Source organism: Delphinapterus leucas, chromosome 1 (genome assembly GCF_059928025.1).
Source record: "Delphinapterus leucas isolate spDelLeu-1000000601 "Yukka" chromosome 1, BTC_Dleu_Yukka2, whole genome shotgun sequence".
NCBI classification, from domain to species: Eukaryota; Metazoa; Chordata; class Mammalia; order Artiodactyla; family Monodontidae; genus Delphinapterus; species Delphinapterus leucas.
The window spans coordinates 102,739,510-102,752,600 of record NC_143129.1 but is presented as its reverse complement, the minus strand read 5'-3'; the positions used below and the strand labels follow the sequence as shown (position 1 = coordinate 102,752,600).

Below are 13,091 nucleotides of genomic sequence, written 5' to 3'. Positions count from 1 at the left end.
CAAAATAAAATCTTATGCCCATCATGCAATTACTCCCCATTCCCTCCTCCACTCCCTCCCCTCAAGGCCCTGGCAACCACCACTCTGCTGTTGCTATGCATTTACCTATTCTGAATATTTCATATAATCATAATATGTGACATTTTGTGTCTGATTCACTTAGCATAATAGTTTTTTTGTTTGTTTATTTGCTGTTCCTCTTCTTATTCCAGCCCTTTGATGTCTCTGGTAGCCATGGAGAAGCATAATGTTCTGAAGGTTCATCTATGTGACAGCATGCATCAGTACTTCATATCTTTTTATGGCTGAATAATATTTCATTGTATGTATGTACCACAATTTGCTTATTCATTTATCTGTTGATGGACATGTGGGCTGTTTCCATCATTTGGGTATTGTGAATAGTGTTCCTATAAACATCAAATTTTTAATTTTTTTTTATTGTGGTACAATATACATAACACAAAATTTTCCACTGTAACTACTTTCAAGGATACAATTCAGTGCATTAAGTACATACACAGTGTTATGTTAGCATCACCACTATCAATCTCCAGAACAATTTCATCATCCCAAACAGAAATTCTGTACCCATTAAATAACAGCTCCCCATTCCTCCCTCTCCCGCAGTCCTGGGTAATCACGCTTCTACTTTCTATGAATTTGACTAGTCTAGGTACTCCAAGTAAATAAATCATATAATAGAGGTCCTTTCTTGTCTGGCTATTTCACTTAGCATAATGTTTTCAAGGTGAATATCAAATTTTTTATCAAATAAAAACTACACATTCCATAGGTAAAAACTACTAAAGTTTAACACTGTAATCAAAAGCAATGACATCATCAACAACATGTACAAAGCACCTTTTGCTGGTACCACTTCCTTCCTTCCTCATAACTGCCCTGTGAGATGGGCTTTACAGATGAAGGAATGAGGCTCAGAGAAAATGAGCAACTTGCCCAACGACATGAGTCTTATAAATCAGACAAGCATGCTTAGGTCTTCCAGCTCCGCTCCCAGACTCCCAGTCTTTTTTATGTACAGGGTTAACTGCCTCCCAGCATACCATTTATAAGGATGGTCAGGAGACACCTATGTAGAAGGAACAGTCAGGGAAGCCTCCAAAAACAAGAAGGATTTTTGAGCCAGAACTTAATAAACTAGTTTTTGCTAGAAAGAAGGGAACAGAAAGGGCATTCCAGGCAGGTGACCATCAGTGACCTGGGTGCAGAGATGAGCCTGGTGGGTATTGGGCAAGAAGAAAAGAAGCAGCGTGTGCACAGTGACAGTGTGTAACCTAATCTGATTTGAAAAGAGCTTAGAAGAATCCTTTCTTTCATTCCCATCTACAATGGATTATCTTAAACAAGGACTTTTGTCCTTTTTGTTTCCTTGCTTCACCAGCATATACAGACAAATAGAATTTCAGCCAAAAGCTACAGGTCCCCCCTAGGGCTTCCTGGTTGGCATCTGCTGCATCTGTCTCTTCCCACCACAACCTGGACTGGGGCAAGATGTGGAGGGATGAATATCACTTAACACACATTAGAGCCAAAATCCTGATAACCAAGTAGACACTAAAGTGTTATTCGATAACTTATGCCATAGGCTACCCACGTCCTTAAGATTGATTTCCAAAGATAAGAAAATAATAAAAACAAAAATAGCCTCAGTTATGAATGCTACCCCAACCACAACTTTCTAGAATTTGTTTCACTTTTTTTTCAAAAATAAATAGTTTTTTTTATTTTATAGAAGAACCCATCTTTAAGAAGAAAACTCATGATTTTGCTATTTGGGGCAACATTGCTGAAGATATAAAGGCATTTCGTTTAACAATTACTCCTATCAAAAGATATCTTTAGGGCTTCCCTGGTGGCAAAGTGGTTGAGAGTCTGCCTGCCGATGCAGGGGACACGGGTTCGTGCCCCGGTCCAGGAAGATCCCACATCCCGCGGAGCGGCTGGGCCCGTTAGCCACGGCCGCTGAGCCTGCGTGTCCGGAGCCTGTGCTCCGCAACGGGAGAGGCCACAACAGTGAGAGGCCCGCGTACCGCAAAAAAAAAAAAAAAAAAAAAGATATCTTTAAAAAAACAGATTGTTTATTACAAAATCAAGAAGGAAAACTGAGAGGAGCAACGAATAGGCATTTTCAATTTGTAGATGTCAACCATTCATAAGCAGAAGAATCATAATTTGATATTAGTGAAAAGGTTTGTTGGTCTACTAAGGTTAAATGACAAAGACTTCTTTGGACAACTCTGTATATCAATTGATGATATATCAAAATAGTGCCAACAGATGAATCAATGAAAAAGAAAAGTTAAAATAGGTTAGCCTCAGCACTGGAAATCCAGCAAGCTCACGAATTTGAAAACGAAACCCACCAAGGTTCATCTCCTCCTTAAACAAATCTTTCCTTGTCAAATGTATAATATAATTTATTAAGAGAATTTTATTAACCTTTAGGCCCCTAATAATTGAAAGTTAGAGGAAAATATTTTAATATACATTTAACTTTCTATACTAAACAAAACGTTTTTAAATAAAGACATTCAAAAGGAAAGTTTAGACTGTAAATAGCCTGGCACTTATAGAACATAAACACGGAAAGTTCACATCTCAAACCCTAAGCTACTTATGATAAACACCTGTATAAAGAACAAAAACATATCATTTTACCCAGTGAAAGATGTAAGATACATCGCTGAGGCTATTATTTATGCCAGATAGAATTTAAGTCCTTGGACCAATCAGAAAGAACACATAAAAAAGTAAAATATGCCTCCCTAAACTTTTTATTTTAAGAATGTAGAGTTTTGCTTGTTTCCTCTGCCTAAGATAGTTATGTTCATTTGTTACAAGGTCACGGGAATGTAAAGGGAAGTATCAAACAACGGTTATAAACAATCATGGTTAGAAAACAAATAGAACTGAAACCAGAAAATAACAACATTGGTCCCTAATTTCAGTTTGTAACCTATAACTGTTAGGAAAAGAGAAAAAGACAGAAATTTTTCAAATAAATATTAAGAGTTGGTGAATTTTAAGAGAAATGCCATCCCAAGATATTATCTAAGTACTAAAAATGAATCAGCACAAGTGAACAGTAACAAAGCAGTAGTATTATGGCGCCACCCACTGGCTAGAAGTCCTCATAGCAAACATGAGACCCAGTCATAAAATAGAAATTATTGGAACCGGAAGGGAAATAACATTGATAATTCTAATTCATTATAGCATCAGGATCTTCTAACAAAATAGTACCACCCATATTATTTTATTACCACAAGGACAAAGAATAACTCTTAAATATGTTCACAAGAGTGAATTTTATTAATTTTGAAATGCAAGTCTACAATCTCCAAAGGCTAAGACAACCTCAGAGTCAAAACAATTAGCATATAGAATGCCATTTTAGCTCTGTAGCTGAATATATAAAGACACTCTTAATCAGAAGATGCACACTTGCATTTCACTGCTAAGAAAGAAATTATAATATTAATAATATATTTAAATGTTAATGAAATGGTGTTAGCCCTACTTTCACCTTTACCAGGGAAGTAACAAAATACATGAAACAAAGGATATGTCCAAAACACTGGACTGAAAAACGTGTTTCCAAAAAATTTTTAAGAAAGGGGGTAAGGGGACAAAAATCCTAAAAAAAGACCATTCAGATAAACTAGTAAAAATTAATGTTTTCTTTAAAGTACCACAGCACCTTTATAGTCCAAAATATATTTACCTTAATACTATCTGCATTTTATCCTATGACATCTTTTATGTTTTTCCAAACAGTTATTTTCTTACATGCTAACATTCTTAAAACTTCAGCATAAAAAATATTTGAGTCATTTCTCCTCAAGTACAATCTTCCCTTTAAGACTCAGAATAATACGTAAAAGCTTGACATCAGTTTGTAGCCCATAGGACCCTAGTGAATGTTGATCTCTAAAGGCCAGACTTCTGAATTTCTCTACAGACATGGCCTGGTCTTCCTAATTAGAAGTCATGAATACGCTCCAGTCGATACAGGCATCAAGTTTTTTGGCTTGATGATAATTATCACCTGGTCTGCAAAAGCCAAGGTCTTCGCTCGCTCATAGATGGTTGATTGCAGATAAGAACATAGTGAGAAAAGTCAAATTCCCACAGACGTAAATTGCTAACACTGCCTTTTTAAAAGCATAACCCTGAAAGAAAAAAATTGAGATATGAAACAAAAAGAATAACTATCATTAAGGTTTGTGTCAATAAAGAAGAAAAAAAGACTTACTTCTGCTTCAGCTGCAGTAAATGACTGGAGGATCTGAATTCTATCATCATCCAATATTTCATCTGTCAAGAATAAGAACATAAGTTTGTAAGGCCAGTGGGTATGCAGATAAACTAATTCTCAAAAAAAAAGAAAAAAACCTGATTTGTAGCGTTTGCTGATTTCCAGGATGTTCATTCTCCCATTTCAAGTGACCAAATGTTGCAAACTTCTTGAATACTTAAGGCTCTCACAAATTAAGTCAAGCTGGCTACAGCATACATTTGTTAAAAGACTTTCTCCTAGTCAATAAACACCATACCAAACTCCTAACAATCCAAGTTTTAAGCACATATGTATTTTAAATAGCAAGCCATAATCTAGCGATCAAAAGTCCTTTAAGACTCAAAACCCATACAATATTGTAAATCAACTATACTTCAATTAAAAACATCAAAAAAAAGACTCAAACCCTATGTATGTGACCCTATCAAGAACCAAAACATGGTAGGACAGATATTTAGTACTCAGTTCCTAAAAGCTGCCCAGGCGCCTAGATTCACAGCACACACACTAGACAACAAACAGGTTTTGTTTTTAGAAGGCCACCTTTACTTATTTGAGGGGCTGAGAACTAGATAGGACACAAAAGACAGACTAGAAATCAAGCTAAAATATCACTGATTCTCTACTAATCTCTTCTAATGGCTACAGGTATCTTACCCTGCCTAGAGGTGAGACCAAAACAGACCTTGCCACTAGAGAGCACCGGCAAAATAAATCCTTCCTATCTAGCGCGCTGGTTAGCTAGCTACATATGATGTATAGGGCAACCTAAGTGACAGCACACAGGAAGTTTGTCAAATAGGTAAAATTTGTTTGCAGCTTTGCCCTGTGTTGACCATGGGCATCTCTTCTTCCTCCATCTCAGGGGTCTCTCAGCTCCAGGCATTCAGGGCTCTCAGTGCATTCTAGCCCCAAGTCAGACCAGCATGAAAAGTAAAAAGTACCTACAAAGAAGGCCTCTTCCCTAAAACCTCTTTCCCTTGCATTTTACTCACTGATTCTAATACTAATGAACATAAAAAACAAATGCAGAAATTTTCCACTATTTTTACCACAGACTGAGTAATCAAAAGAGAAACTTTTAGTAAGCTACCATGTAAGGGTCAACCATTAGTGTCAAGAAACTAATTATATTCCAACAGTTTGTATAAAAGTGATTCTACATAACACTGCTCTTTCAACAGGTTACCTTTTCTAGAGAGTCGGTAAGTGTGTACCTCCAGAACAATCTCTGTCCCAACATGCCAGGCTACAAATCCAATCATTGCATAGGTTTTCCATGGCCCAGGAAGATTCAATCCTGGTAAATCCATTCCCAGGAACATTGTTGCCACTACATTCATAAGGAATAAATACATATACTCAAATGCAATTCAAGAGGTAACTGTGTATGCATGTATGCATGTGTGCTAATTATATCAAGTAAAATATACTAGAAGAGTTTATGATATCAATTAGATTAATATTTAAGACCAAATAGTTAATTTAGTCTTTTTTTTTATTTTAACACCAGAAAGGCTAAGATGGGAAATTATAATTACAATCTACCAATTGTTAAAAAAGAGGTACCCAAATTTTTCAAAATGTTTTAAGTCTGCAATGTAGGAAGGGAGAAATGTAGGGGAACCATTTCTGATTATACCTCCCCTTCCACGAATTTCTATAGACTGTAGAAATGTGAGGGTAGGAGGTGTCAGCTTAGGTATTTATTACATAAAGCATCAAAGTACACTGGATAATCATACTTGACTTTTGAAAAACACCTTTCCCTGGAAGGTACCATCCCCATGGAGAAAACCTGGAGACAGAGGGCTGGGACCCTGTAGCCCACTTCAGCCCAACCCACGACTGACCCTCAAGTTGAGCTGCTTAAATGTTTGGTCATCAGCATAGCTTATTCTGTTGGCAAAGGCAAATGCTAAAAAAACGTCTCAAAAGGAGAGTTTTAAAGTCATTTTAAAAACCTTGAAACTGAAGAAATGGCTTAAATAGTTACCTCTAGAAATTACTTTCTGGATTTCAATGTTTGACTGATTTCTCCTCAACAGCAAATTACTCCAATTACTAATGCATCTAAAAATCATTTAAGCCAAATTACAACTTGCAATATAAACAACCTGCAATTATATATGAATAAGTAGCATCACAATTACTTACCTGCTATTATTCTAGCAGCTGTTCCCATACTCCAATGAGTCCACTTAAACATTTGCCTTCTACCAAATAAAGAACCAGTCAGTATTCTTGAAAGTGATGGAACTACAATTAATTCCCAAGAGAATAAAAAGCATGTAATTTCCCTATTGCCTAGGAATTAGATATCTGAAATACATTTTAAATCCTTTTAAAGTAAGTATAATTTATCACTGAATTTTATAAGATGCAAAAAAGGAATTGGTTTCCCAACTAATGACATCTACATTAAAAGCATTTATAAATAAAGACTTAAGTACCTTGGGTCATGTAAAGGTGGTCTGAAGGCTGCCGAAAGAAGCTGAAGAACTGCTAAAATCATCACTATACAACCAAGGTATGGGTGATAACCTGCATGCTGAACAAAGTTATATCATTTTAATGGTCTCAATCTTGCCCATCGATTAAACCCTCAGGTTAAAAATAATACACACAGATGTATTCTTAGCGTTTTTCTGTAGCTTTAAACATCTAATAATGATAGTTATAATAACAGGCACCATTCACTGAGTGTCTATACCAGGCACATACTTTATACACATTATCACTAATGTTCACTATGATGCTTGACAGTTAGTTATCAATATCCCACTTCTACAATGGGGGAACTGAGGCTCAGAGATATCAAGTAATGCATCCAAGGCCACACAGTGTGTAAATGGTTGTGGTAGAATCCATGCACAGAATGCTGCCTCTTCCCACCAGGATGTTAGATGACCACCAACACCAGCACAGCCATCTGAAGCCCACCTAGGACTAGTTAGTATCTGCATGTCAGGAACAATCAACCCAGTGTATTTTAATTACTTGTTCAGACCTCTATGTTTCCTGGAGCTGAAGGTTCTACTTGATTCCTTGTAACCCATATGCTTAACAGAGCCTTAGTCACTCAATAAATGTTTGCTGATCAAGAGAACAACCTGCACAACCACTGTATTAAAATCTCATCTCCTCTGTTCAGAACGAAGGTCTAAGCCAAGAAAAATCATCAACACAATACCTCAACAGTTTCGGCTACACTCCTCCCTCAGTGATGTGTGCCTGCTGAAAACAGCAGACAGTTGGATTAGACCACTGTGCACAATTATTTCATTTAAAAACTTAAGAGAAGAATTAAGAAGATGCTCTAATATGTTACACGTTTAAATAGAGGGATATCACAGTCTGTTGTCACTGACTCCCATGCTTGGGAAGGCTCTAAAACCTGTGATCTAGAACAAGGACATAGTGGTTTCCAAGCCAAGATAGGAAGATTTTGCAAATTAGGAACTAAAAGTTGACAGAAGAGCACTATAAAACTTTCAAGTCATGGACTCAGTTATACACAGATAAGTTATAACCTGGACCCTGGAGATGGAAAGTGCCTCTCTCTAATAAAAAACAGTAACAGCAGCAACAAAATTCTTATATATTTAGAATGTGCTGGGACTATCCTAAGTGCTTTCAGTTAATTAACTCTCAACCCTCAGAAAGCCTATAAGGTAGATACTCTACTATCCCCACTTGAGTAAACCGAGGGACAGAGAAGTTAAGCAACTTGCCCAGGGTGTCCCAAGTAATAAATGATGACATGAGAATTTGAATCCAAGCAGTCTGGCTGTACAACTGTGCTCTTAACCTTTTTACTACCATAGTCATAAACTGCAAAGACTACAAACTACAAAGTTTACAAAATAAGTATTACGCTTGTCCAAGTACCTGGATAAAATAAAGTTTCAATATCTTGAGTCATATCAGAAAATCTTCATAATTTCCTTTAAAAAAAATTAGGTTGACCATGGAGGTTCCTTAAAAAACTGACAATAGAGCTACCATACCATCCAGCAATCTCACTCCTGGGCATATATCCAGAGAACACCATAATTCGAAAAGATACATACACCTCAGTGTTCATAGCAGCACTATTTACAATAGCCAGGACATGGAATCTAATCTAAATGTCCATCAACAGAGGAACGGATAAAGAAGATGTGGTACATATATACAACGGAATATTACTCGGCCATAAAAAAGAATGAAATAACACCATTTGCAGCAACATGGATGGACCTAGAGATTGTCATACTTAGTGAAATAAGTCAGAGAAAGACAAATATCATATGATATTGCTTATATGCGGAATCTAAAAAAAGGGGTACAGATGAACTTATCTACAAAACAGAAATAGAGTTACAGATGTAGAAGTTAAACTTACAGTTACCAGGGGGTGGGGGAAGAGGGGTAAACTGGAAGATTGGGATTGACATATACACACTACTATATATAAAATAAATAACTAATAAGGATCTACTGTAGAGCACAGGGAACTCTACTCAGTACTCTGTAATGGCCTATATGGGAAAAGAATCTAAAAAAGAGTGGATATATGCTTATGTGTAACAGATTCAATTTGCTGTACACCTGAAACTAACACAACATTATAAACCAATTATACCCCAATAAAATTTTTTTTAAAAAAATAGGTTGATCAATCTATAAACTACCTAAAAAGCAGAAAAGAGGTTTCCTAATAATATTGTGACCCAAGAGTCATCAATCTTAGCCCTTGTAGCAACAGCCCAAACTGAAATATTAAATTTTAATATCAAATTCTGACTGGCTCTTAAACTAGAAGAGTATAATGGAAGCACAGGCTCTGACCTTAGGTACATCTCCAATTCTCAATAAGCCTCATTCATTCATTCCATAAATATCTACTGAATATCTCATGTACCAGAATCTGTTCTGGGTGTTAGAGATACAGTAGCAAACATACCAGTAAATATCCTGTCTTCTCATGGAGTTCACATACTAGTGTGAGAAGACGGACAAAGAAAAGATATAATATTTAAGTAAATTATCTGAAACGACATAAGGTAAAGATTGCTTCAGGAAAAAAAATGAAGCAGAGCAGGGCTCTCTGAGAAGCTATTATTTGAGCAAAGACTTGAAGAAGGTGAGGGAGTAGAGGAGGCATGACCAAGGCAGAAGGAAGAATCTTTGCAAAGACTATAAAGCAGAATAAATAAATTAATTAATTAAAAAAAAAAGACTATAAAGCAGGAGCATACCTAGCATTAGCCCAGTGTGAAATGAAATGAGCTATTGGATGAGGAAAAGAGCAGATCAATTCAGAGAGTAACTGGGAGCCAATCATGGAGGACTTTGGTTTTAACTTTGATAAAAACTGAGAGGCATTAGAGAAACCAGTTTGGGGCACAGGAATGACATCATCTGATTTACATTTTTTAAAAATCACTCTGCTTCTTGGTTGAAAACAGATTGTACACGAGCAAGGGTTGAAGTAGAGAGACCAATTAGGTGCCGATTGCAAAAAAGTCCAGGCAAAAGATGATGGTGGCTCGAAGCCACATAGTAGTGCCAGTGATGGTGAAAAGTGTTGTTTTTGACGTGTAAAGCCAATAGGATTTCCTGATGGATTTGACATGGGGCGTGAGAGCAAAGTGAAGAATAATTCCAATGTTTTGGCCTAAGAAGGGAACTGCAAACAACTAATATGGGGATGGCAGCACATGGAGCAAGATTGGGAGGAGAGGTCAGGAACTCCGTTTGAGGTGCCTTAGACATGCAAGTTGAGTTCCTGAGTAGAAAGCTGTTTGTGTGAGTCTCAACCAGGGTAGAGGTCCAAGCTGGAGATACACATTTGAGAATAAGCCTCAGTTTCTTCATTTGTGACATGGGATTATTATCAATAACAACTTCATTTGAGGTTTAAATTTGATAACACATGTAAAGCACTTAGCACAGTTTGTTCAGTAGGAATGCAACTAATGTTAGCTTAGTGATAGTCATAGTATTAGTTAGAGAAAACCACTTACAGTGTTCATGTTCCTCAGATATAATGCTTTCAATTTGTACCATTCTATAGCAAGAAAATTTATTAAAGCTATATAGTGTATATTTAAAATTTGAGGCAGTCTAAAAATACATTCCATTACCAAGTAATCTGCACTTACATTCTCACTTCATCCCTGACCACCAACCATGTGAAATAGTCATCAGATAATTCAAAAAGGAAGGAAAGAGGGATACATGCAGAAATATCTTTTTACCCATCATCTGAGAATAAAACAGCAATCTCCTTTGGCACCAAAATGAATTTTAAACATATAAATAGAATAAAAACATACTTTTTAAGATCTACTTACCCAATTCCAGCCTCCTCTGTAAATAAAAGGCAGAAGAAAAGCAATGAAAGTGAGGGCAGAAGTAGTAAGCATGAGCATTCGATGTACCTGCAAGGATGAAATCACAAATGAGAAGAGAGTTAACTACATAAGAGAAAGGAGTTGACGTCACTATGAAGGTCATGGGATGAGATTCACAGAAGGCATGCATTCAATTGACACCTAGCCACAATTTGTGGTCAGTTAAAAACAAAAATCTTACTATTCCACTGAACTTTAAAGAAAAGCCTAAGCTGCCAACCTCATCATTCTAAAGCATCTGCCAAGAATTCACCTGCCCAGAACAGCAGGAATGGATATTTCACACACACAGAGCACTTACTTGCCAAGTCCATCATTTTCTTCCAAACACATTTATTAAGTTCCACCACCAAGCACAGTGCTTGGATGCAATGAAACTGCAAGGAAACAGAAAGTACTGTTTCCTGGGGAGTCTGGGATTTAATTGAGCAGATAAGAGAACATATTTGAAATGTGTAATTCATTATCCAAATGAGGAGAATACCGAGAGTGAAAATGGGCACTGTTAGTTGATTATGTGAGGATAACTGGTGCAAACAAAAACTATCCCAGAGAATGTAGGACATATAATCACTATATACACAGATAGATAGATACACACACACACACACACACACACAGACATATATGGGGTGTGTGTGCATATATATATATACACACATCAGCAGAAAGTAGAACATATAGTCACCCGATATACATATAGACACCATAGTTTTAAAGACAGTGGAGGGTTTGAATTGGTAAAGAGGAGACATAAAGAGTTTTCCAGTTGGGAATATCCACATGAGAAGAGGGGAGAGAGAGAGAGAGAGCAATCAAAGGCAGAGACAGGAGCAAGGATGTAGCAGTCATTACTGAGAACAAATAGAACAGATTAACACTGCCAGCCAAAAGCGAGAAACAATTTTAGATACGGTAAATCTTAAAAGCTACAAATTTATATAAAGTTTCAAGAATACCTCTTATAAAGTCAAAACTGTTCCAATAAGCAGTATTTTTTTGTATAAGCAGACATGTACATTCTATCTCAACACATAGTCATTGATCTTCCACTATATGTGCAAATATCTGTACTCCATGACAAATGAAAGATAAAGGTTTGTTTTGTTTTGTCTCGAGGGGTATTTATTGACTCTTGCTCATGTTTATATTAAAAGACTGCCTCCTCATCCCACGGGAAGGGACAGCATTAAAAAGGACACTTTTAATTTCTCTTCCCATCCACACAGGAGATACATGATCTTGACTGGTGAGCTAGGGACGGCCTAACATTCACTGGCCCATCAACCAGAGGACAGACCACTGCTTTGCAACATAGTAAGCACCCACTATTTCTTTCTTCTTCTCTGCTGCCCTCCTCAACCCATCTGTACTCAGTGCAGTGGGTAAATGTTCTTCTAGTCTCTTCTTCTGCAACTAGACATGTAACTCAAGATCGTTTGGGTCCCAAAATCCATGTTCCAAAGAAACGCACATGGCACTGATACATTCTCCAATCCAGCCTGGCCCTTCATAGAGCTGTCTTTATTTTTTTTTCCATCAAGTACCTTGTGTCTATTCTCAGTTGGTTAGGAAACCAAAGAGCAAAAAGAAATTATGAGGATTCCAAAATTACAACTATAACCATACATAAACAACAAAAAAAATCCGCTTACTTCATGTGTTTTCATGTTGCAATGTTCAAATAATATGGAAATTGCATTAACCTTTTTCTCTACCTACCTGAAACCAAGCTGCATCACCAAATAAAGCCTTTAACCAAACAGGTTTGAAGAACCGGGCAATCAGTACACCTACGCTAACTGTAGTCATCCATGCCACAAACATTAAGGCACCTACAGGTGAGAAAATGCAACGGTTGACAACACAGTCTAATTAAGCTGTCTCTTAAATGACCAAGCCAAATGCGTAGAAAATGTAAATAGCCAACAAAAATACATTCAGCTGACATAAACATAACCTAAATATCAATGCTTTTACCACCACCACTACTACTTCTAATAGCTAACACTTCCAAAGCTCTTATTTCATGCCAAGCACTGTCTCCGAGTGCTTTATGTGTATTAATCTAATTGATCTTTACAACAATTCCTATAAAGTATAATTATTATTCCAGTTTTGCTGTATGGAGAAGGAAAGCACAGAGAAGTTAAGTAACTTGCCCAAGGTTACTGAGTTGGAATTTGAACCCAGGCTGGTTTGAACAACTGTGCTCTTAATCATTATACTGTCTGAAGTTATACAGCCTTTCTGAACTTATCTCAGAATCTTCTCACATTTCACTCCAAAAAATAATGGAAAACAAATAGGCACATTATTTCTGAATCCAATTACTGTTCAACTAGAGCTACTGGTAGAAGCAAAAT

At 36.7% G+C, this 13,091-nt stretch overlaps 1 protein-coding gene across 7 annotated transcripts in view; it reads right to left on the bottom strand.

Moving 5' to 3' along the window:
* Positions 1-3,313: 3,313 nt before the first annotated feature.
* The window catches only part of FRRS1 (ferric chelate reductase 1), a 50,116-nt gene continuing 40,338 nt past the window's right edge, over positions 3,314-13,091 (bottom strand). For 4 of the 7 annotated variants that reach the window (XM_022584251.2, XM_022584252.2, XM_089922603.1 and 1 more), the window contains 7 exons: positions 12,448-12,560; positions 10,666-10,752; positions 6,778-6,875; positions 6,482-6,540; positions 5,514-5,657; positions 4,280-4,341; positions 3,314-4,196 (listed from right to left, as the gene is read on the bottom strand). In XM_022584251.2, the coding sequence (XP_022439959.1) occupies positions 4,104-4,196; positions 4,280-4,341; positions 5,514-5,657; positions 6,482-6,540; positions 6,778-6,875; positions 10,666-10,752; positions 12,448-12,560 (656 nt within the window). In that variant the 3' untranslated portion in view covers positions 3,314-4,103. Of the gene's footprint in view, positions 4,197-4,279; positions 4,342-5,513; positions 5,658-6,320; positions 6,398-6,481; positions 6,584-6,777; positions 6,876-7,517; positions 7,562-10,665; positions 10,753-12,447; positions 12,561-13,091 lie in introns of those variants that run through there. The other 3 variants (XM_089922724.1, XM_089922780.1, XM_089922827.1) reach the window with 3 other exon arrangements.